Source organism: Prunus persica, chromosome G8 (genome assembly GCF_000346465.2).
Source record: "Prunus persica cultivar Lovell chromosome G8, Prunus_persica_NCBIv2, whole genome shotgun sequence".
Taxonomy (NCBI): Eukaryota; Viridiplantae; Streptophyta; class Magnoliopsida; order Rosales; family Rosaceae; genus Prunus; species Prunus persica.
Genome location: NC_034016.1, coordinates 21,238,256 through 21,264,118, shown reverse-complemented (window position 1 = coordinate 21,264,118; position 25,863 = coordinate 21,238,256). Strand labels below are relative to the sequence as shown.

General features: G+C 37.5%; 4 protein-coding genes across 10 annotated transcripts; 2 read left to right on the top strand and 2 right to left on the bottom strand.

The window, feature by feature from the left end:
- Nucleotides 6,905–8,663, top strand: LOC18766306 (protein ROOT PRIMORDIUM DEFECTIVE 1). Its single transcript, XM_007201004.2, has one exon. The coding sequence runs from the start codon at nucleotides 7,020–7,022 to the stop codon at nucleotides 8,217–8,219; it is 1,200 nt and encodes a 399-aa protein (XP_007201066.1). The 5' UTR covers nucleotides 6,905–7,019; the 3' UTR covers nucleotides 8,220–8,663.
- LOC18767864 lies at nucleotides 8,765–10,427 on the top strand. Its single transcript, XM_020570758.1, has one exon. It carries the CDS (start codon nucleotides 9,534–9,536, stop codon nucleotides 10,155–10,157), a length of 624 nt encoding a protein of 207 aa, XP_020426347.1. The 5' UTR covers nucleotides 8,765–9,533; the 3' UTR covers nucleotides 10,158–10,427.
- Nucleotides 14,857–16,683, bottom strand: LOC18766570 (adenylate isopentenyltransferase 3, chloroplastic). The gene is made up of 2 exons (XM_007200678.2): nucleotides 16,244–16,683; nucleotides 14,857–16,162 (listed from the first exon to the last, which is right to left on the bottom strand). The coding sequence occupies exon 2, from the start codon at nucleotides 16,130–16,132 to the stop codon at nucleotides 15,164–15,166; it is 969 nt and encodes a 322-aa protein (XP_007200740.1). The 5' UTR covers nucleotides 16,133–16,162; nucleotides 16,244–16,683; the 3' UTR covers nucleotides 14,857–15,163.
- On the bottom strand, nucleotides 22,014–25,798 carry LOC109950749. 7 transcript variants are annotated; one of them, XM_020570790.1, is made up of 9 exons: nucleotides 25,214–25,798; nucleotides 24,363–24,793; nucleotides 24,080–24,145; nucleotides 23,800–23,946; nucleotides 23,554–23,619; nucleotides 22,976–23,041; nucleotides 22,637–22,696; nucleotides 22,326–22,493; nucleotides 22,014–22,243 (listed from the first exon to the last, which is right to left on the bottom strand). In XM_020570790.1, the coding sequence occupies exons 1-8, from the start codon at nucleotides 25,335–25,337 to the stop codon at nucleotides 22,335–22,337; spliced, it is 1,119 nt and encodes a 372-aa protein (XP_020426379.1). In that variant the 5' UTR covers nucleotides 25,338–25,798; the 3' UTR covers nucleotides 22,014–22,243; nucleotides 22,326–22,334. The 7 variants fall into 7 exon arrangements, with proteins under 7 accessions (XP_020426379.1, XP_020426380.1, XP_020426382.1 ...); XM_020570791.1 differs by having other exon boundaries at nucleotides 22,014–22,239; XM_020570793.1 differs by having other exon boundaries at nucleotides 22,014–22,493; nucleotides 24,363–24,800.

Genomic DNA, 25,863 nt, shown 5'->3' with positions numbered 1-25,863 from the left:
ACTATATTTAAGTAAGTAGGTGTAGGAGGGATACTCCCTATAAATCACGTTTTGACATATCAAACATGTGCAAAAATAATTTATCAAAAATATATATATAATAATTTATACATATATTGTTATAAATCTAGAGAAATTAGAGAGGAAATTGAGAGAGAGAGAAAGTAGAGAAACTGATTTCTCATTCTGTTTTCATTTCTATCTGTGTGTCTATTACAAAGAGAAGGGTGAGCCCTTATATAGACTAAACTCCTTTCATTGGAGGTGGGCTCCACCTTAATATTTACAACACTCCCCCTTGGAGACCACAAATGATACGGAATATGTCTCGTTAAAAACCTTGCCAGTAAAAACCCAGTGGGACAAAAACTGGTCAAAGGGAAAAAGAGTACATAATCATGTGTAACATAAAATTCTATGTATATTGACGCGCGTGCGACACTGCCTCGTTAAAACCTTGCCAGGAAAAACCCAGTGGGATAAAAACCTGGACGAAGGAAAAAGAGTACAGTGTTTGAAGATCTTTATTGATAGCGCGCTCCCCCTGATGCATGGCAAAAATATCTTTAAGTCATACTGTTGATCAGTTTTCTGAATATCGTAGTTGACACTGCTTCTGTGAGTCAATCTTGAGCGACACTGCCTCGTTAAAACCTTACCAGGAAAAACCCAGTGGGATAAAAACCTGGATGAAGAAAAAAGAGTACAGTGTATGAAGGTCTTTATTAAAACCACGCTCCCCTTTGTGAATATCTCCTCCTGAAAAATTTAGGACTAGCTTTTGTCCAGTAAGCGACCATAAAATTTTTCATAGTATACCCTAAACCCCTGAGCGACACTGCCTCGTTAAAACCTTACCAGGAAAAACCCAGTGGGATAAAAACCTGGATGAAGGAAAAAGAGTACAGTGTGGAGCTGAGCTCTATCTGGTCTAGTATACTTCCGGAAAATCCTTAAAGTGTCCAACGGATAATCCTCATAAAAATGCTTCAATACTTTCTTAGTATAAGCAAGAATCTCGTTGGCATAATGCTCGATTTTTAAGTCGAGACAAATATTAATGTGTTGCAATCACATTATAATCAATGTACTCACTGAGGTAATTTATGCATATTAATATTGAGTACAAATTTTGTGCTTCAAGCACATGTCCTTTAGGGACTTGCTTTATGCAATGTCAATCCTCTCAACGGATTTTGTTTAAAAAGGGATTAAACTTTATGACACATTATATAGTTTTTACCCAGCTATTTATACATCTTTAGGAAATCGCTTCTGGCGATATGCTCCGTGCATTTAATAACCCTTAAATATAATATGTTGGTCACCGTAATTGTGTAATAAGGGGGGCACAATTGAATCTGTAAATATGGAGAAAACCCAACATTCCTTGTTTCTGCTAGAAACAGTGTGTCATACAAAGTAGGTATATTCCCTTTTATTCCGAACACCCAAGTATAAATTTCAGTATTAACATATTTTGGGGTTCGTACTGTGGGTTTGTTCTTTCACGTTCATTCTCATCTATAATGGAATTACCTCGTTCCATTTTGGCCAATGATATTGTCGACATTTAATAATTGAACGTGATTCCAATCAACACAGCCCATTGATGATTTGAGTAGCTACTCCAAAACTAAAAATTGTCATTCATCAATTCATGATTCCACCATTCTCATTTGCATGCGCATGCATCAATTATAAGCATTTCTTTGCTTTTGGGTACCCAAGCCTCTTCATGGGGCTTTTATTATGTGAGAATGTGGATTATAACCTCCATTGGAGCGTTATTTTACATAGGGCGTGGAAAATCTCCATTTAGGGAGTTGGAACATTTAGAACCCATATATCTGTCATGCTGCAGGCATGCCACAGATTAATACATACATGTCAATTAATTTATGGGACTTTAACCCATATAATTTGCTACGCATTAGGCGTGCACAATATCAATATTGACATGTTAAAGGATTGTCCTTTTGGGACTTCAATCCACATCATTTGCTACGCAACAGGCGTGCATCATATTGATCACTGCTATACCCATATTCTGTTCTTATGGGACTTTAATCTGTGCAGTGTATTATCAATGTATCCAACTTGCAATCTGTAAAATTTGCATTAATAATTCATGGATACATACAAGCCATTCTTTTGGAACGGACTTATCTTCCCATTTGGTTACCTTTCAAGATAAAATATCAAATAAGTATATAAGCATAAAATAACACAAGTATTGCTTACATCCTTAGGTGGGAGAAACTTTTCTCAAGTATCATTCAAGCTTGTATCGGCCCAGTAAATGTAGCGCTTGATGATCTAGTTATATCCTGCAAGAGTAAAATCACAACTCTTTTCTTTGTCAAAAATAAATAATCCTCAGAGAGTTACAGAAAGAGAAAAAAATGCAAAAATTTGTGATATTGATTGCAAGATAAGGCAAGCAATCAAGGAAGGAAGCTGGTGGGAGCAAACAACAAGCTCTCATTTCTCCTAGTCTAGAAGGACCTCAGGAGATTGGAGCATAAGGTCGCCTTCACAGTTCCCTAATGCAGCGGAAACGTGATCAGGGATAGTCTCGCTTCCTGAATGGATGATCAGAGATAGTCTTGCTTCTCGGGCATATTAAGTGCTCACTGATAAGAAAAACAAGTAGATATCGCATCACTAGGTATGGAGAAAACTGGATGTCTTCTGCAAAGAAAATTTCGTTAGTAACACATTTATACACAAATACAATAAATAGGTAGAACCGGTGAATTTCAAATTAACCATAGGAAAATTGCGAGATTCTCGGGGTACTTTTGAAAAAGTAGCTCCGTGAAATCCGTAAAGCAAGATCGGCTTTTGATGAAAATAATACTTTGAAAACGCCGAAAGTGCCGACAAACATTAATGGAGGCCATATGAAGTTTTGGAATCTGGGAAAGAAAAAGATAATATGGGGATCTGAGATAATATTGGGATTCTGGAAACTGTAGCCATATTTCCTCCTATAGATATGGCCTTTGCAAAACTTGATTGGAGCAACTGCGTTTCAACTTGATCCTTTCCTGTTATAATAATTGCGCACATTCTTAAAATTTGCACCTGTGGTTTTTACATCTTTTCAAAATGACGGTTTGGAACCTTGTGCCTTATAGGTTCAAATAACCACATCGACTCTCCCAAATTTCATATTTTAACGTATGGGAGCCCGGAACTTTTGGCTTGGGCTAAACACAAACTCAGAATTTATTTGCCCCTTTTAAATGGACATGAAATATGAATTGAGTAAAAGCTACGATAATATCGTAATATAGTAGTGAAGAGCATTAACTACTATATACCCACAATCTCAAATTCGGGATTTCTCATAGATATATCAAAATGTGTGGGGAGCCTCAATTCATCATTTGAGGTTTATATTGATATTATCCATTTCACGGTGTATTCTTAACAACCGAAATTCACAAAATATATTTCTTACTTGAGGTGTCGATTATAACAGAATCGAACTTTATTAAATTCATCAATTTCTTATGTCAAAGAAATATGTGGCGTACCACAATTTGCAATAGTACCTCAAGAGTTGTCCATTTAATTGTTGGAACTTCAGGTTCTCAACACTGTTAGATTTTGAACTTCAGGCCAAAATCACATATTCTCATGGTATGGACATTTTTACAATTTTCTGTACATATTTCTGGACTTCAAGCCCTTACATAATTATCCATATTTTGAGGAACTTCTGGCATCTCATTTAATTGCTTATCCATGAGTTTAAGGAACTGCAGGTTCCCTTTTGAATGGTGATAGTTTACCCAAAATGGTAAATATTTATACATACATCACAATTCATGTATACGGCATTATTCATGTGTACAGTACATTTGCCAGTACAGTTATCATCCATGTGTACGGCATTATGAACCAATACGGTACTGTTACATCATTAAGGAACCCCAGGTCCTTATTTACATGTCAGGGATCAAAGACCCTCAAGTCCGATCACATGTTTACAAATATAGTACCGGAGAGACTGCCAGCTCTCATATTAACATCATCATCAAGGATCTTCAAGTCCTGATGTAATTGTATGATGAGGATCAAGGAACTTCTGGTCCTGATCTATATACTGTAAAAAACTCATCATACAGCACATTTAGTCCATAAAATAAATTGCTGGTAAATAAAATAAACCCGCACCACACTTTAAATAAATGTAAATGTGCGGTAAATTAAATTCATAAAGTAAACGTGCGTGTATGGGCACTAATTCTGCTCCATACTTTTAAATAAAAGTAAAGACGTGGACGATAAACCCGCACCACCCTTTGAAATAAATGTAAATGTGCGGTAAATTAAATTCATAAATTAAATTGCTTGCTGTATGGACGTTAATCCCGCACCATACTTTAAATAAAATTAAATGTGCTGTAAATTTAATTCATAAAGTAAACGTGCGTGTATGGGCACTAATTCTGCTCCATACTTTTAAATAAAAGTAAAGACGTGGACGATAAATCCGCGCCACCCTTTTAAATAAATGTAAATGTGCGGTAAATTAAATTCATAAATTAAATTGCTTGCTGTATGGACGTTAATCCCGAGCCATACTTTAAATAAAATTAAATGTGCGGTAAAGTAAATTGTGCTTGTATGGGCACTAATTCTGCTCCATACATTTAAATAAAAGTAAAGGCGTGGACGATAAACCCGCGCCACCCTTTTAAATAAATACTGTTGTATGGGTAATAAACCTACACCATACAGTAAATAAAATATATTATATTACCATTAATATTAATATTAAATAATATAGGATAATAATAATTGAAAAGATGGTGGGAAGCTCATCATTTCGGTGAGTGCTGTTCTTTATCAGTGGGTGTTGCTCATCATTTCTTTCAAAAGCTTACAGATAAGGCGAGTTAGGTGCCGAGTGATCAGTCTTGAACCGCAACATGTTCTTGCTGGGACTCAGATGCGACGGCACACCACCACCACCACCTGTATCACAGAGAAGAGCACAGAGAGAATGTAGCTGTGGAGCACCATGGATACATATATGGTGCCCGCCATACTGCCTAAAAATCCAAATGTAAATGGAAGTCTCTCTCTTGAAGACATGTGGACAAGCTGATTCTTCGGGCCTTTGAGTGCAAAGAATGATGCAATAATAAAGGCACACCCAAGTGTAAAACAGATAGCAAACTTCTGAGGCATCAACACCATGATAGGAAGGAACATGGTAAATGCGATAAAAACAAAGAACACCCCAGTTGCTAGAAACAAGCCAAAATACATGAGAGCTTTTCCTGAAGGGACAGTGCTAGTGGCAGATTGGAGGTTTAGATTAGTGTGCCTTGGAATTGTAGGCCTCAGACCCTGAAATTCATGCCCCAACAGCACTCAATTATCAAGGCATCTATGCCCAACTCGCTCGCATGGTTGGGCATTAATAAATCATTCGGATCTTCAGATAATACCCCTATTTTTCAAACAACTCGGGGATCCTGGATATCGGTCAAGCTCTGCTCACAGCTTCCACAAAAGTGATACACTGCTGCTTGAAAGAGCCCAATTGAGAGCAGGTCTGCTTGAACGTGAAGTAGCAAGTTTTTACTTCACACGGGAAGGAGCAGCAAACCCAAATTCAACGTTTGAGTTGGGCCACCAGGAAAGGGGAGCTCTGCAATTGCAACAGGAATGGAGCCACCGCGCTCGCCTGGGAGTTGATCGAGCAAGGACCAATCGACGCGGGTCACATGGTCGACGAGGGCGGATGCCTGTAGTCTCAGTACCAGAGAAGCCTCGCCTCTGCTGTCATGGCAAAGGTCGGATGACAAAGATCGGTCCAGGACTCAGCCCTTCCACCGAGCCTTTCGTCCCGATATCTTATACATCCGGAATTCAACCACATCGAATTGAATATCAATTACATCTGTTGGTCCAGCTTCAGCAGCCATAAGCATCAGATCTGCATCCAGCTCAGAACCGATTCTCCATTTTTGGGGGTTTTCCAATCTGAATTTTGTTTTTGGAAAGTATCTCTCACAAATTGGTGTACCTCTGCTTTGACAGCAGAGTATAACCAGACTTCTCAGCCCATCAGAATTGTTGTAAATATGAACTTGAACAGGTTTGGATTTGAACCCATGTGATGTTGTTGCTGTAAATTTGAACTTGAACAGGTTTGGATTTGAACCCATGTGCTCATATTCAAGCAGCTCATCTTTCTGCGAATGAGTGATCTGCAAAGAAACAAAAGACTGAAAAAGAAAGGATAGGCAGAGAATGATAAGGTTTCGACAAAGGATCAAGGTGAAAAATGATAAGAGATATGGGTTTCATCAGAGAATTCAGCTGGTATTGTTAAAGCGAATTCGTGCTGATAACGTGTTATAAATCTAGAGAAATTGGAGAGGAAATTGAGAGAGAGAAAGTAGAGAAACTGATTTCTCATTTTGTTTTCATTTCTATCTGTGTGTCTATTACAAAGAGAAGGGTGAGCCCTTATATAGACTAAACTCCTTTCATTGGAGGTGGGCTCCACCTTAATATTTACAACACATATCACATTATTATTAACATGAATATATAAATTTCTATTTAAAAAAAAGGCGGAAGTATTTTCTGTCCAAGAGGGAAAGCAAACAAAATCAATAATATCAAACGATCTATGATTGTGTCTAATTTCGACACAATCTGTTGATCAAGATAATGTTATATTCGGTCAGTTGATTAAAATAATGTGTGTATCTTTATACACGAGTTTGATCTCCCTTCTTGTGTATTATACTAGTTAGAATATCATTTTGTGAAGAATGGGGTTTTTTATCCGCTGTGGTTGAGCTCTGTGATACTGTTTATTGGATTGGGCCAAGGCCAGGCCCAAACCAATAAAAGCATATACAATTCAGCCCATTCAACTTCGCCGCTACAAAAAAACACACCCTGAAATTGGGATCGCCGTCTCTCTCTCTCTAAGCTCGCACTGTGTTGAGTGGGGTTTGGCTCGGTCTCTGATTCCAGGTATGCTCCCCAAGACCCGAACTATTTCTTCCTATTTGCACAACCACACAACCATTTTCACGTCACACACGAACCCAGAAACGCACCTTCAGGTTCGATTCATTTCGAGCCTCAAGGTGGTTTGGCGCAAAGACCGGAAGCTAGACCAGGCCATTAAGAACGACAAACAGTACAAGCTCTGTGCCCGGGTCGTCAAGGAGGTCCTTAACGAACCGGGCAAGGCAATACCACTTCGGTACCTTGAAAAACGGCGCGAAAGATTGCGCCTTAACATCAAAGTCAAAACCTTTCTTAGCAGAAACCCTGGTTTATTTGATATTTATTATGATAGAATCAAACCCAAAACGGAACCCGTTAAGTTTCTTCGAATTAGCGATAGGCTCCAGCAAATTCTTGAAGAAGGGAATGGGATTGTTATGGAAAATGAGCCTCTGATTGTGTCTAAGTTGTGTAAATTGTTGATGATGTCCAAGGATAAAGTGCTTAGTGCTGATAAATTGGTTCATGTCAAGAGGGAATTTGGGTTCCCTAATGATTTTATGGTCAATTTGGTGCCCAAATATCCGCAGTATTTTAGGATACTTGGGTTCCCTGGGGAGGAGAAATCATTTCTGGAATTGGTTTCTTGGAACCCCGAGTTTGCGAAATCTGTGATTGAGAGGAGAGCAGAAGAGGAGTCAAATTTGACAGGAATCCGAGTTCGTCCTAATTTTTATTATAAGCTTCCATCAGGGTTTTTCTTGAAGAGGGAAATGAGGGAGTGGGTTAGGGATTGGATGGAGCTGGATTACATATCCCCATACAAGGATGTGTCGCAATTGGATCAAGCATCTCAGGAAATGGAGAAGAGGACGGTTGGGGTTTTCCATGAGCTGTTATCATTGTCCATATTTAAGAGGATTCCTGTGCCCATATTGGGGAAATTTAGTGATGAGTATAGGTTTTCAAATGCATTCTCGAATGTATTCACAAGGCATTCGGGGATATTCTATCTGTCATTGAAGGGAGGGATTAAGACAGCGGTGCTCAGGGAAGCGTACAAGGATGATAAAATGATTGACTGTGATCCGCTGCTAGAGATAAAGGACAAGTTTGTTGAGCTATTGGAGGAGGGATGGAGGGAGAGAAAAGAACAGTTGCAGTTGCAAATGGAAGAGGTTAAGAAGGACAAGGAAAGGATGGCCATGGGGAATAAAGAATAGGGCAAGCACAGGTGCAAGGAATAGTTGATGATCAAGAAAGGTGAGTTTTAAAACTAGATGAATGCTGACAGGTAAGAAGGAATTACTTCTTATTTGAAATTTCTATTGATATTGCGCTGCAAATACTGTTGAAAATATTGGATGATCTTGGTTGTGTGGGATTATAGTATTCTGTCTAGGAGAAGGTTCCTTTTTGTACTCACATTCATCAAAAAATTTGCAGCGATTCTTGGTGTAACTGTATCTCTTGAATGGAGGGTGAAACTGCTTTCTTTTGGTGTCATATATAGGACCCATTATTATATATCTGTACTTCGTTTTGTTGAACTGTACAACAATTTGTAAAAATGGGAAATATTGATGAAACCACTATGACCATTTGTGATACATGCTTGTAAATTTCATAACTGATCAAACATAAAAATGACGGTGAACATTTTCATCTTTTTCACATCCCCATTATCTCAACTTCGCCTGTGTCATGCTCAGTTTGCAAGATGACACGATTTCAGAAAATGTTGATCTTGTTAGGCATTATTCTGGAAGTGAGACTATAGTGTCTATTTATTAAGGCTGGAGTTTGTTTCTCATACAATGAATTCTAACAAGTAGCTTCCAAAGTGAATGTTCACTGAAGTTGAGTGTCTTTCCTTAAACAGGACAATAGATCTGAAAATTGTTATCATAAATTTACTTCTGTTAAGAACATCAGATGATGTAGGAAGTGAGTCTTGTTCCAAATATAACTGAACTGATCTACTTTTGAGCTTTCCTCTTCATCTCTGCATTAGTTCTCTCTGTATGAATGGGTTGGTTCAGAACTTCATGAGGCTTAGTCATCCAACCATTACCATATTTTGGCAAACCAGAAATTCTGCTTCCCTTAATAATCTACAAACGTTGACTATTTCATTTGAGTTTTAGCTCTAAACATTTCATTTACTTGAATGATTCTGCAAACAGGGCATGCAATGGGTTCTTCCTCATTTTCATTATCTCCATGTTGATGGCCAAACAGGAAGATAGTTTACACCAAATATATTATCCATGTCTTCTAAATGGACAAGGCAAAGGAAAAATCTTTTAACAATTTGCCAATTTGTGAAGTATTTTCTGTTCTCTGCTCTTGCAGTTGGTATGAGCAATTTAGAAGAGTTTGCACGTCACCTAACACTAACAGAGTCTTCACACAAAATGAATGAGAATGAATAAACCATTCAAAACCTGAACTCATCCCCTTGGCAATCCCCATTACTTATTAATTATTATAACCCACAAAGAAAGCCTAACTAAACTCAAGAAAACAAGAAGCTTATGAAAGCACAAAACTGTATAAATACAAGGCTTAGCCTAAAACACCTAAAAACCATCCATCTTTTCTCTTCACATCTCACATGTACTAGCAGAAGGCAGAAGATAGCTGGCATGGAGAGAGTCAACATTCTTACTTTAACCTTGTTTGTAGCTTCCCTACTATTTGTGCCCAAGATGGAGGCACAGCGTCTATTCCCACCTCCCCGCCCTCTTTGTGCTTCACAATTTGCGCTTGCTAACTATGCATGTGCATTGCTGCCCTTCACTCCAACTCCCCTTCCGACACCGCCCTCCCCTCCCCCCTCTTCTCCCCCCGATGATGACGGAGGACAGGAACAGGAACACGAACATGAGCACGGGCATGGACATGGGCACGGACATGGGCACGGGCATAGACATGGTCATAATAGGCACAGGCATGGGGGGCACCATGAACCCTCACCCTCACCTGCAGAAGATAACTGTTGTAGATGGTTGACCCAGCTGGATAATGAGTGTGTGTGTGAGTTGCTGGTGCACCTGCCTACATTCCTCCTTAAGCCTACACATGCCTACACTGTAGCTGTCGGGGAATTCTGTCGTGTTACCTACACGTGCGGAACTCCAATCAGGATAAAGGTCTGAATAAAACATCTTACTACCTTGTGAAGCCCGGCGGTACTTATCATCAGAGTACGGAGAATTTTATTTATATGTGCTGCTTGCTATGTTAAGTGTTATGACATTTAAATGGTACGTATATGAGTGTAATGCTGAATCTTGTCATAGTGTGGTGTTCGTTTAGCAGCTTATATTTCCAATAATTTTGAGCTTTCAACATAGATTTGAAGTTGTTGCATGGAGAAGACGAACACAAACTCAATTACCTATCAATATAATTTGTAATAATATTTGGTTATAGAGCCTTACACATTTATATAAAGACGAAAATGGTTTTTACAGCTTTAGATTTTTGTGTAGAATGATGCAACAGTGATCAATCATATTGGAATTAGGCCGAGATTTTAGCTTCAGTGGTAGAGTATTTATCTTGTAAAACCCACACTACACCACGAAAAGAGTAGTTAGATTAATTCTTGCTCAGATAATGGGAGAATCGGAACATGATCAGATAACCAAAACGTTGGATAACTTTTATATATATTAAACAAGGTTTGAGGTTCAGCCATTGGGTTATCTTGCTCACACAATTGTAGAATGTAGATATCGTATCTCTTTTGGATCCATAAATGAAATATTTCCAAGTGTCTTCAAATGAGACAGTAAGACCCCAAATGGAAACAAAGAAGATGTATATATGCTGATAACACCCACAATAATAATGTTCTGATATCCTAAAGATGGTGACTGATTGAAGAGAGTTTATTCGAAATTTACCTTTCTTTTTTCGAAAAGAATAATTAACTATGACAAATTGGCTTGTCTTGTACCAGTCGGTATCAAGTCGTTCTTCCCCATTCATTCCCATTTCACCCTAAACTTTATTCTCTCTTTGAATTTATGCAAAAATATTTACATTTTACAAACTTGAAAACTCCGTACGAGGAGGTCCCTTGTGAGCATAAAGATGTGCTTGTTATATTAACTAAAAAGTTAAAGCTAGTTGTCGGGGCATTGTTATTTATAATATTTGTACTACATTTACTGACCACCTCTTTATTAGAAGTGATTAACAATAAAGTCAATAAATATGTTACGAATAAATAGCAATGCCCTATTTTTTGTATGTGAAAGGACAAACCTTTTCTTTTTCTTTCTTTATGGACCTACAACAAAAGAATGGGCGGACGTATAGCCAAACAGATGCCTCCTTTTCTTTATTGTGTGTTTTCCAGGCTGGATATATGCTTGTTGGATTTCATTTTCATATATTATTAGGGTTACACAAGGAACATGAGCAAGAAGAGAGAACATCGACAGGAAGGAACCAGAATAATGTATCCATGCATGATGCATTATGAAAATGACAACAGTAACTTTTGGTTAGTGGTTTCCGAACATAACACAATCTCTTTCCATTTTCGTTTATGCGTGTTTCCTTTTTGGGTCAGAAGAACCTATGAAATGCAATGGAAAGAGAAGAAGCAAAGAAATAATTTGTATCTGAAACCCTAGAAAAATAAAGCTATATATTAAAGCCCAAAGCCACTTGTGGGATCTGAAACCCTAGCAGCAGAAGAGGCCCATCTGCTGCACCACTTGCTTGGACTAGACATGTGCTTGCTATCAGGCAGCGCCATGAAGCCACAGCCAAAATATCTTGCGTTCTCTCTTTATCTAGGTCAATTTTGGGTACTTTCGTTAAAGCTAATATGTACGTGTGATGAGATTCACCATAAACAGTAAAGAATGACAACTCACAAGTAATTAGAGATGGATTATCTCCTAATCCCATTAATTTAGGGAATGTATTAGTGGGGGGGTGGGGTGCTCCATCTGTCTAATCAACTGCATATCTGGAAATTAATCAAAACAAAAGGGTTTGTCTTTGTGTGTGTGATGCTTGAAAAGAAAGCAAAGCATATATTAATAATACACAAAGGGATTTTGCATTTCGCAAAGTATTTCAATTTTGTAAGTTGCTTTTTTATCATATGAAAATATCTTTTGTGTAATTAGTCAATTGCATCCAATAGCCAAGTTGCTTGTTGACTTTCTCTGTCATAATCAGCTTGACTTTCGTTCAGAATGCATTATAATTAGGATTCGGATGCTTTATTATAATTTTCTTTGCCATGATCAATTTGGCTTTCGTTCTTTATATGTCACTTCATTAAAATTTAATCTAATTAAACTGAAAATATCATTCTTCAAATAAAAATCCAAATTACTCCTAATTAAAAATGGAAAAAAAATCTCTAACTTCACTATTCGTATAAAAAAAAAAACGTGTATAACATTATTTTTTCTTTCTTCTTCCTTCTCCACACATCTTCCCAAAAAATCTGAGTCATTCATCTTTTCTTTCCCAAACCAATGATTCTTAGTGGCCTTAAAAAATAATGAGGTTTCTGTCATGGAAAGTTGAAGGTTCCATTCAATTCATCAAATACAACATGATGTAGAACATATGGCAGATTTTATCGCGGTTGAGCTAGAAAAAGGACGTAGCGGGAATATGCAGTTTTGTCGTCCAAGCTCCGATTAGGACGCAAAATACCTTTTCGGAAAGGGAACGACGCCACGAGTGTAACTCACAGCTTTGCTGTGACATAAGGTGGATTTTGGCATTCTGAGGTCGTTTGGCCTTCCGCAGTTAAAGTTTGGTAGTTAATTTTCCAATAAATTCTGTTTTGGACAGTTTATGAGTTACGTTATTAAGACTCCAAATTAATCCTATTTTTTCAGTTTTATGTAATAACTCCCCTAGTAGTTGAAGGGTTGAGGGTTGTTGAGAATTGTGTATTTAGACAGGTTTGTCTAATGTTTCTGGGAACTCAGTTTTTAATAACATTATTCCAAGAGAGCTTCTCTTAATTTTCTGGTGGAATCCAGTTTTATTGTTACTCAAGGTTTCGCTTGAAACCTTTGTGCGTGTGCTGCGTCACAACAGCAGCTATTGGATCAATCTGACGTTGGAGTAATCTTTGCCACCCAATGGGCTATCATACAGTTCGTGCTAGGATTGCAGGAGTCAATGAGGCTCAACCCATGTCCTATCGAATTTTTTTGACTCTTGCTGCTTTGACCTAACACCATCTCAAGACACATTCGTTGGTATTCTGGATGGGGTCTTTTGTATCGTTGGCATTCTAGGATGGGGTCTTTTGTAGCTTTGCTAAACTCATTCTAGTTTAGCTTTACCACAAACGAAAAGGCATTCCAATTTTTTTATTTTCTTTCCCCAATTTCCCAAACCAATGATTCTTAGTGGCCCTTAGAAATAGAGATTTCTGTCGACTATGAAAAGTTGAAGGTTCCATTCAATTCATCAAATACAACAACAGTTGCTTGATGAATGTACTGCAAAGATGTTATGAATTGGGGTGGGGGTCGGGGTCTATGTGCAGCCTGATCCAAGATTTTTGTAGGGAAGGTGTAATATTTAAAAGGCTAAAAAATCATAAAGGACTCAGGCAAGGTCCTAGGTTTAAATTCTAACATCTATATACTGTGTTTTTAAAAATAAAAAAAAAGGCTAAAAATTTAAAAAATAATTTAGACAACTAAATGCCCTTAGAATTTAAACAATACTAATATCTCAAATAAGAGTTTTATGTCTATAACTAATTGATTATAGTCTATATGGAATATCAATTAATATGAATAAAATTCAGATTAGTGACACAATTAGTTTATCAAAATTCATATCAAATATGAACAAAATCCATGTCAATTATATAATTAATCAAACAGAAGTCAATACCAATTAATCTAACCAAAAGCACATGTGATTAAAAGTTTGAGGTAATTTTCGGTGAATTTTTAGGCACGCATGAGTTTTTAATGAATTCTTAAGTTAGGCCAATTAGAAAATGACATGTGTCAACTTGTTATTGGACCATTTAAAAAAAGAATCAAAATAAGAAGCGCTAGATTGACACCGAGTCTTTCTTCTTCCTCGAACTGCCTCTGCAACTTTAACTTCATCAATTCTTGAAAAAACTTCAAAAATTCATAACTTTGGTTGTGGAGCTCCGATTGATAAACCGTTTTCTCCTACATGCTCATGAGATCGAGCCCAACAATCTAATTTAAATATTCAGGGTCTTACAGAGTAGTAAACAAAACAACTTCTTTGAGACATTTAGTCGAACAATTGGTGGGCACTAGCAAATGGGCAAATTTCGGCATCTCCAAGGAAGTTTCCAGCGAGGGGAGGTGCAACTACACTTCCTTGCGCCTCTGTGGATCCACCAGTGCATGTGGGGTGGGGAAGGAAGAAGAAGGAGAGAAAAAATACATTAGGTTGGAGTAAGTCAAGTTTGGGCTTTTTTTTCCTTCTATTTTTAATTAGGAGTAAATTAGATTTTTATTTTAATGATGATGTGTCCAGTTTAAATTTTGTAGATTAAATTTTAATAAGATGGTATGTAGAGAATGAAAATCAAGTAGATCATGACAGAGAAAATTAGAGGAGAGGATCCGGATCCTTATAATTATCTTAAAACCATGCTCTCTCTCTCTCTCTCTCTCTCTCTCTCTCTCATCATCATCATCATCATCACATCATCACAAGATTCTGATTCTTTAAATTCATAGACGCAAAAAAAGAAAAGAAAAAAAGAGCGTGTGATATGATGTGACTGATGATATACATGCGTACGAAGTCGCAATTTGTACGGCCAATTCCTTCCAATTGTATAAATGTCCTAAATAAATAAAAAGAAAGAAAGAACAACTTTATTATAGTAGTCATTTTGAAGGTTACAACTTACATACATTCTCTTCATAATAATAATAATAATACACCCTATTTTTTTCATGGATCCAATGCCTCTGAAAAGCTAAAGCCAAAAAGCTATCTATAATTAATCATATCATGCTGACATGGAGCATATAAATTAATTATTGCTTACGAAATTTCCATGACATTGACAATTAATCCTTTATTTTACACTCATGATTAGATTAAGGTAGTGCATCAAAATGTATTGCATAATTAAAAAAGAAATAATGTCTAAGTCTTCCTAGCGAGTTGCAGCAGCGAGTGCTGCACTTTCCATAGGGACCCTCATGGCACCAAGATTGACAGGGACCTCAGCTGTGGCATAATTGTACAGAAACTGACGAACAATCTGAGCACTTGGCCCATAAACAAACTTTTCCCAGGCTTCATCGGATTCCTTGCCGCGCTTTCGAAACACCTCCGTGGCATCCAACGGATGCAAATTCCACCCTTTAACATTTCTAAGTCTTTGAATCTTCTCCAATTGGCGGGAGGCCAATTTGCAATTATTCTTCTTAATTTCCTCCACTGCTTGTTCTAGTAGCCTAGCTTTAGTTTCTTCATCCAAAAATGGCCCATACCGAAAGTACTTATCGAATTCAGGCACCCCAATTGCCCTTCGAATCCCTTTCGAGTAATCCGCATTGGGATGGAAGAACTCCCTCACCTCATCCACCATCCCATTTTCGACCATCTTGTCCACCCGTTTTGACACAAATGAGTGCAGAACCGGCGTGGACACGTTTACCCATAAAAAACAACATTCGTATTTGGACCGAAACTTATAGTCGTAGTCATCAATTAAGGCCTCAATGTACGAATTGGAGCCTCCAACGATGATTGGAAGGCGATCCCGGCCTAAAATGGATTCAATGGTAAGTGAGGTTTCGTCACAAAAATCTGTTGCTGTAAAATCTTCATTAGGATCTAGTATCCCTAGCAAATGGTGCGGTACCCCACGTTGTTCTTCTTCGGTTATTTTGTTGGTGGCTATGTCAAGCCCCTTGTAGACTTGCATTTTGTCAGAGTTTATGATTTCTGCGGCGAGATGGGTGGCCAGGTCGATCGAGAGCCTCGATTTCCCCGTCCCGGTTGCTCCCATTACGATCACCACCTTCTCCTTCTGCCGGCGAGGATTGAACACGTCCATTTTATGATTGTAACCACCGGATGGAAGTAATGTTTGCATTTCCTTGCACATCAAATTCATTTTTGATGATGATGAAGCACTATATATAATCTGCAGAACAAAAAAGAAAGTTAAGAAACATAATCAAATTGTGAAATCAAAATCTGATCCAAAGTAAGAGTAAAAAAGTACCTGTTAGATTGGTGGGCAAGCTGAAGAAGCTAAGAGAGAAGTGTTGGCAGACGGCAGTAGGGTACGTACTGCTCAAGTGCCACAAGTAAGTAACCAAAGTATGAAGAAAACAAAATTGTTTATTTGCTCAAAAAAGTTGAAGCAACTTACGACCTCGTGGAGCAAAGGGGAGGTTTGCTATATATATACGTACGCAAATCACAAGTACGTAAAACAGAAAAATTTACAAAATAATTAAAGGAAATTAAAACAAGTGGTGGATTCTTTCAAATGACATCTGATTGTTACGCTAATTGGACTCAACTGTAATCCGATTCCTCCAAATGCAAGTGGATTTGACAAAAATGTCTGGCCTTTAATCCGAATAAAACGAAGAAAAAAAAAGAAGAAAAAATACTTGTTTAAATTTCAATGTAAACCCTGGCTAGGTTAATCAAATGTATTGTAGGAAAGGAAGCATTTGATTTGACAGTAGAAAAGGAAACAAATTACTTTAAAGAAAAAATAAATAAAGTTTTCCAATATGTCGTTTTAGTGATGGTCAAATCATTAGTGATCACTTTTTTCATCATTCGGATGTAATAGAATAACCACCTTTATTCTGAAAAAAAATTTCTTGGGTTGGGAGTCCACTGAATCTACCACGGTCTATGATCATCCAGTAAAAGTTGTACAAGTTTAATATATAATATTACAAAGAGCTATTAAATTGATGGCTTCCTTTGATTCTCTTTGGGGATTTTGATTCATAGAACCTTCTAGTTATGCTTATGATGGTGGAACATAACTGTTTTCTTTTTGTAGGTAAAAATGTAAGGTCTAAATGAAAGTGAACAGCATTGGTGCTGTGTATGAACAACAAATCTTTGGCAATGACATGCATTTGATCGATTTTTCTTTCTTTCTTTTTACCAGAAAGAAAAGATAAATCATTCAAATGCATGCATGCCAAAGATATAAATGATTTGTCTAATCATAAGAGTATATAAGATAGGGTTTGCTAGCTTGGTTTCCACTAAGAGAAACTGAAAATGATTTGGTGTGGAATTTTTGGGTTATGTCATGCTTGATTACTACATGATGTATAACAGTTAAGATCACTCGAAATTAATTAGTATATAAATCATGCGCCATTCTAACCACAAAAATTTGATTGTACTCGTGGTACGAACTATGCCTATCTTAATTTGTACGCAAGTTCACAGAAAAAGAGAGACGGACTCGGTTGTCCTAACTATCACTATGCTGGAAGATACAAGTGTTTCTCCGCATTATCGCACCTAAGGTCAATCAACACCTAAGGGTAGTGAACAGTAGTACTAATTAGATTTCACATCAAAAATCACGCGGGGATGGGATGAACTTGGAAAAAGCAAGCTTGTTAATCATCATGGATGAGAAGTCTTCTGCTTTAGCTCCATTTACATCCCATCGGGGAGGGTCGATCGATTGTTTTAACATAAAAACAAGTTGCTTATGATTTTCTTTCAATAATTTGAGCTACCTACCAGTGCCAAGAAAGAAAGAAAAAAAGTAGATGATTAAATGGCGGTCGATCGAGTCGAGATGGAATTGAAAATGGCCTACGTATCTGCAAACTATTTGCCGCGGGCAGTGGCTGGCTCCTACCACCACCAAACATGACCACCTTGGTCAAAATACTAAAAACAGAACGGATAAAAAGGAATGTCATCATGATGAACGTCAAATAAAACTTCATTTGTAAATTGTACCCTACCCTTTGCAGTATTAGTTATTTTCTTCGGGCGGTGAAAGATTGAAATTCTATATGCCACTGGGTTTGGACCACATGATCGTAGACCTCAAGGTAAAAAGGGGGGGCATCAAGAAAGACGTGCAAGTTTGTTAGGTATTTATGTCATGAACCTTTATTTTGTAGGACCACTTTTTGCTGGCAACTATGGGTTTGTCTTCGACTATATGCCCCCCTTTTTAGCCATTCCTCCAATTTAGGACCGGATACCCTTCATATATATGCCTGAAAATTGAAAACTCAAAAATCGTAACCGGTATATCCGAAACATGTAAAAATTACTCTTTCAATCGATTAGATTGAGGTTTGACGGGTTTTGCATTTGCAAATTGCAATATAGTAACTTGGGAGTAAAGCTGACTTTGGTTTGGGGCCAGTGGGTTAAGACTAGATAGACTAGACTAGAGCTGTGAATTGATGGAAGTGCACAAAACCTTATCAAGTGAAGAAAGAGTCCAAAAGGTACAGTACAGCCCACTGTTCTTCCCCCAGGTTGGGTTTGGATAAACATAAATAAACCAATCAGGACTAGGATTTGATTGTATTGGACTTACTAATTGTCAACAGTTTAGTCGTGGGTCCCAAGAAGAAAACCAACAAAATCATTGGACCCCACCCCGCCCCGCTCCAAGGATAAAGAAACAGGTTAATATAACGTTTCTTTTTTTGTATACGTGGTCTGTTGTATACGCTGAAAAAAAGAGGCTCCATTGCATGAGGCTGCCGCTGATCACTGTAGCTGAGGCTGCTAATATGGGACCCACCACAGTTTTGATGACGACCTTGGCGTCGTAGGTTGTGTTGCTTTGACTGTAGTCTTGTTGTTTCTCTTCCACATGTAAATTGTAATGTTAAGATTTTGTTTTAATGCTAAGCGAAGAAGTTTCAAAAGTTAAAGTGTAATTATTGATCAAGCTTCTTTGTGTAATTATTGATCAAGCTTCTTTGTGTAATGATAAGACCTAGTTTTGTCTGTTTCATAGTTGTCGAATGATGAGGGGAGGACGGCTCCTTCTTTTGCTGACTTGGTGGATGGATCATGGAGGGGGAGGTTATCTTTTTGGATTGCCGTGAGCTTTGCTGCTGATTCTTCTTTTAAGCCATTCATTTTTATGGGTTTGCTTTCGACGCCAAGCAGCTAGCCTAGCAGAAAGAATTGACCAATGGTTTTAATAGCTAGCATACTGTCATGAACAGCTTTGTATGCTTAAACTTATCTCATAATTTTCTTATCTTTGATTGTGGTGCAGATTGGAAGATCTTATGTTACTTCCAAACTGAGGAATTTATCCAAAGTTTCAGGCTGTTGCTATTGCATGCTTAGTACTTTAAGCATAATCAACTAAAAACACATACACTAACTTGCCAAAGCCATATGAACAACACAAAAATCTTCTACGTACCTTCTGCAAGTTCCATATCACACTCTCTAAATGAGGTATGAGAACTGAATGTGTGTAACTACTTACGCTAAGTGAATTCTTCCCATCAACAAATTCAATCAGGACTCTACTGTTTCCCATTAACAAATTCAATCAGAATTCTACTTCTCCACCAAGCAAACCGAATGGGACTCCTTATTAGCTCAATAAGATTCCTTATCACATACCAAAAGAGCAGCTGGACATATCCCATTTAATCTCAAATACTATGTGTTATAGTTTCAACCTAATTGCTCAGGTGTGTCTAGTCCTAATGAGGCTTACATTGCAGTCATATTGAAATACATATTGTATAAGTAATAAAATAATATTCTTGCTCTGCATCTGGCTTACAATTTGGTTGCATGCATTATTAGAAAGTTTTAAAGGCTGTTATTAAATTTGAAAACTCATGCACATAAATTAATTCAACACAAAAGTCACCATGAAATCATTACCTTTTCATTAATTCTAGTGGGAAAATGTGAGCTTCTTCTGCTATCAAACAAGTCATGGTTGTTGAAAATATCTCCTTGTATTTGTTCAATGAACTACTTTTATTCTAGCTAGCTAGTGATGAAGTGTTCAAAGTTTAGTATCGGCTTGTGGTTGCAGGTGTTTATACTTTATAGTGCTTTTGGAATATCCGGTGAGTTTTACCTTTTACCTGTTTATTTGGCATTTTTGAATTTGGAACTACGTACTTGTCAAAAATATGTTCCAAACTTTCCACCTCCTTGTTGTTACTTGCGGAGGGGCAGGTCCACCTAGAGGCAAGATTGCAAATTTGGAATTCATCATTGGAGGCGAAGATGTTAACCTCTGTAAATTGTCCACAAACAGCTTGATGAAATGCTCCAGAGGGCATTTCTGAGGTTAAAACAACGATGATATGATTTAGGCTAAAAATGATGGCTTATTAAGTCAATATATTCTTTACACTAACATCCTATAAAATCAAGTTTTCTTATTTCATGTGTAAGGAATAAAAGCTGCCAAAAATTATATTGAGAAAATGATTATTCTGAAAAATTATTTTTCATACTTAGCCAATATTTTTACATAAAATAATTTTTCATGTATGATATAAATGCATGAAGGGCCCTAAGGTCAATCTAGGTAAAAAAACCTTAAATGTTCAATCCACAAAGAGTTTAACAAGAATAACCTAACTCTTACGTATTTAAGAAATATTTGCTTAAATAAGCTACCCCCTAAGACAATACTTATAATGGTCTAAAGTTTGAGAGCTAGAACTAGGGGTGGGCGCGGTCCGGTTCTCACCTCAAACCGGAACCGAAACCGGTATTATTTAACCGGTCCAGTTTGGTCCGGTTTAGGCAAAAAAAATTTCAAAAACCGGCCGGTTTGGTTCTAACCGGTTCCGGTCCGGTTCTGACCGGTTCCGGTTTTGAACCGGATTATTAATTTTTTAAAAAAAATTTTTTAAATTTTTTTAAATTTTTTTAATAAAAAAATTATAATAAAAAACTTATTTTTTTAGCTTAAAAATGAACAAATAATCCAATTCATACATTTAGAAATTTTTTGAAGTTGAACTTGGAAAATTAGTGATTATAAAAGTTAAAATATGGCATTAGATTTTAAAATTTTGTAAAAATATAAATATAAAATATATGACCGGTCCGGTTCGGTCCGGTCCGGTGCGGAGAGATGTAAAACCGGAACTGGAACCGGTTCCGGTCCGGTTTGTTGACTTTTTTGGTCAACCGGTTTTTTTTCCGGTTTTTTTTTACCGATTCGGTTCGATGTTCCGGTTTTCCGGTCCCGATGCCCACCCCTAGCTAGAACCCAAAATCAAAACGACGACGGACCTCAAAAATGACATAAATGCCCTAAAATGAGCAAGATTGCGCTAATATATGCCAGCTCTTACGTTGAATAGGACGAGATGCCTTGGGAGGTGAAGATGGTTGCACTAAATTTTTGGTTTATTATCACATTCTTAGACATATTTTTGGTTTATTGCAGTGTGTGTTTATTTTTTGAAGTTGATGCAGTTCTCTTTGATAATGAACATTACTATTTTGTATGGTTTTATCTATTAATTATAAGTTAGAATATTATCGCTTCATTTCGATGGGTCTATTTTGTACATAATTTTTTTAACCTTTTACAAGTTGACCCCCAGAATGAAAATTCCTACCGCTGCTTGCATTGCACAGTAATTCTCATGGTGTGCTAACTAAAGGTGTGAAGGCTTCTCTGGACGAAGTACTGGCTGAAACGCTGAGGTAGAAGAAGGCATATTGTCACCGTCTTCCATGCTACCCCCCATTGTAGCAGATTCAACCTTGGATCTTCAGAAGCCTCTCATAATCCGTGTAGACTCGGACCCCTTAATTGAGGATCACGAAAAATAATTACAAACTCAATGTAAATTTATTTGTCCCATTTACTAATTATTTTGTGGTATAGATGTAATTTTTCTTTTCTTTTGCTTAGGAATGAACTGCAAAGGAACAAAAGAGAGCGAAGAAAATTTGCCTCCCTAGCATTCATGTACATCACCCACACTCTGTGTGCTTGCCAATCCAATCTAGCTTTTCACATGTAGTAACAATTAATTGAACATAGAAATGATTGTTTTCAAATTCAATAATGTGCCTTTCAGTTCAGCATATCTACCACAAGAGAAAAAGAAAGCAAAAAAGTCAATTTAGTTCTGAGAAATACATAGCTTTCTTGCACTAATAAATTAATAATTAAACGTGTTGACCATCGAAGACGAGACACTCTGAAGAACCAACCAGATCACTGAGCTTGATCACCCAAAGTAACTATCTAGTGAGAAACCATGAACAAAAGTTAATAGTTAACAACAATTAAGCATGATATTTATGGATATGTGACCAAGTATATCTATCTAATTAACTCAAGCTAATGGTTCAGAGTAATCCATTGGCAGCAGCAAAAGATCCTTGTTCTCCAACAGCTGACTTGCTGCCATTGGATTTGTCTCCAGCAATTTTCCCATCATCTCTTCAAGAGGTTCATTTAGCATATTCTGGTGGCAAAAGTAGTGACCATATCCCTGCAAAACATAAAAGAATTATAAATCTCCCTTGCATAATATGAAAGAAAAGAAGGCACCCTCATCATGGGTCTCAACTTTGGGCAAGAGTTACAAGATGATTTTGTCTAACTCATAACTCAGCATAGATGAATTATATATACCTCGCGGAAAATGATAGGTTCAGTAATTGTTTCACCTCCCAATCTGCTTCTACATAAATCCTGCACAGGTGAGTTCTTTTCTATTTTAACTTCATCAACATATAGATATAACTATTTATCAAATGAAAAATAAAAAGTGCACATAGAATCTTCACTCATTGATGTATGAATAACAATATTCTCAAACAATCTGCTAAAGGATATTCACAATGCAACACTTCAAATTGTGGTTAAGAGAAGGTGCTTTTTTGTGTTGGTTTATGCACGTTTATCTGCGAGTGCATATACAAAATCATGCAAAAACCTGTAGCGTCGGACAGCATAAACACACAGATTTACCTTTATTTGAAGCTGCAAAAACTTGATATGGTCAATTACATCATCCACTACAAATGCCTGACCACCCTACACATTCAAAATAACCAGTCATATATAGATGGACATCTGACCACATTCTCCAGATAAAATAATTTTGACATATATTAGCATTGAACCTCCATATGGTACTGGACATCAGAATCTGAGGCAGCATTTTCATATATGTGACAATTATTGAATACGCACTCCCATTTCAGGAGGAAGACACGATTTGATTTGTAAGTCTACTCTGTATAGCCTAGACTTGATCTTTACCGATAAGCTTAATATGTCAGTGAATGTATTACATATCAAACTCTTATTATTCTGACCAAAAAAATCAAACTCTAATTATTTTTATAGACACACTCGACTGCATTTGTTTATTAATTTGCCTGTTCTCTTTGTCGTTTGATGACAAACTATTACGGTTGGGGTCATCCAAGTGAGAAAATACAGACAGAAACCAATATTCGTAGACAAGTCATTAAGAAAACCCTCTTCAGCGGAGCTAGTACAGGAGCAACTGCATGCATTCTTTCTCAATTTACACACATTACCTCTGTGGATATTGGAAGCAGTTCTCGCAATGCATCAAGTCTTTCAGCAATTCGCATCCTGCGAGTCTGAATTAGTAAGAGACTAGTTTTAGAAACTAAACATATCCAAGAAAATCCATCTACACCAATTTACAAACATCATAACTTGAGGGGAACAGAACAAGTAATGGTGTCGTCTGTCATTTGAATGGAAAATGGCATGAATCTTGACCGGTTCAGTTTATCTAGTCAAAGAATTTGGCTTACGCGATCAGTTACTGCAGCTCTCTGTGTCGAAATGTGGCAATGTGGTTGGGAATGAAAATCAGGTAAAGCACTTCTTGCTCTTGGATCAACTTGAGAAACACTATCCTTTTTATCCCCACATAAATTATCTGTCCTTGAAGTATGATACTGTACGAAGTATATCGCACAGCATTATCATGATAAAGTTCTCAAAAGTGAAAAACATTATAGTTGAAATGATTGCTTGACGCAATCACAGCTGAATGTGAAATTAAAGGAAGTTGTTAAAAAATAACTTAACCTTGGCGTGAAGTTGATGTTGTGCATTCACAAGTTCGTCATTCACTGGCCTCAGACATCTCACCTGCTGGGAAAATTCAATGAAGGACAACAACAAGAGGAATTGGATGAACATATATACATATGACCACTAGGACAATTAATGCTGCAAAATACCCATTCTAGAGACAATCCGGCAGGAAGGTTCAAACCATAAGTATCAAGAAAGGAAAGGAAGAGCTTCAAACCAAAAACATTTCCAATTTATTATCTTAATGTACAGGGGATAATTTCAGGAATGTTACCTTCCATTCGTCCATGTCCATAGAGAAATCAGTTAGTTTAGAACCGCAAGCATTTCGCAGACTGCTGTACAACACCTCTCTTTGAAATTCAGAGACCCCACCAACATCATCTATGCCAGAAACAGATAAAGGAATGCTTTCTAATATATCTTCACTACGATCCTTGGGGAGAAATGTTGAACTTTCTGCTTGAAACTCAACATAATTGAGAGAATCGAGAGATGGCTTTGGTTTTTCAGTCCACCAAGGTGAAAAAAGATCATCAGTTTGGTATGCAGTCCCTTCAGCTGCCATGATAACTTGTTGGCTTGGATCATCTCCAGTTGCCTGAGAGACATCAATGGCAGCATCCCCACAAAAATCCAACGGCACCAATTGCATCGGGTCGGTGAGGCTACTCTGTCCTTCCATATGAACCAGAGGCAAAACACCTTCAGCCTTAACAAAACACAAACAAGGAGATGGCATAACTACCATTATATAATATAATATCATCCAAATGATATTCTCATGAGCTTCACTAACATAACATTAGAAGAATGACATGAAATTCCAATTAGAAGCTAGTAACACAAGTAAGTGACAAACAAATATTAGGGTGGCAAAAGGCCTAATCTAATTGCGATGCTCTCAGATTCTGGGTTTAAAACCCATTTTCATGCTAACAACCCTCCAATTGTCAACCCAAGCTAGTACTTAGTACCAAGAAACCTTCAGTATTATAGTATCAACTACAAGCAATTGATGTTCATCAAAATAATGCAAAAAAGGAAAAAAATTTGACATTTATGACAGAATCAACGAGGAGGACAAGAAGAAATGACATGGGTTTTTACTAAGACAGACATTACCTTTATGTGACAAGAGCAAGCGAGAGAACGGCTTGCAGATGAAGAGGGTGAGCTCGTAGTTAGGGTTTCGCCAGAGAGAAAGAGAAGATGCCGCCGGTGAGTTATTCGCGCGTTTTGCGCGCATTATGTTGGTGTACTGCACTGCAGTGGTACGTACATGCGAGCTTTTTCAGAGGAGTGCAGGTGAGCACGTGAAAAACCTGTAGTACCCTTGTAGTCTTTAGTTAATGGCTAATGACTTTTTTCTTTTTGTGGTATTTTAATGGAGAAAGACGCCAACAGCAGCTAGGCCCAAACCAAATAATAGATCGGGAAAGTTAACAAGCTTAACTAATGGAGAAAGACGCCAGCCCAAACCAAACCAAAACAAACACTAGAGGTGAGAGCGCTGAGCAGAAAACTAAGCAGCAAAACAAGGGGAGCCATCAGAGCAGAGCAGCAGGCCAAAACTCTAACAACCAACTAAGCCACCGCAGGCCAGAGGTCCAGAACCCAAATGAACCAAAACTCTAACCAACCAACACCATACATATGAGCTACCAGGATTACCCGTCTGTCCGTCTTCGAACCACGTGGTTGATTGGGTCATGTGCCACGTGTCCACGGTCCCAAACTCACAAGACCAAGTAACATGGTTTTCTGTCTGGCAT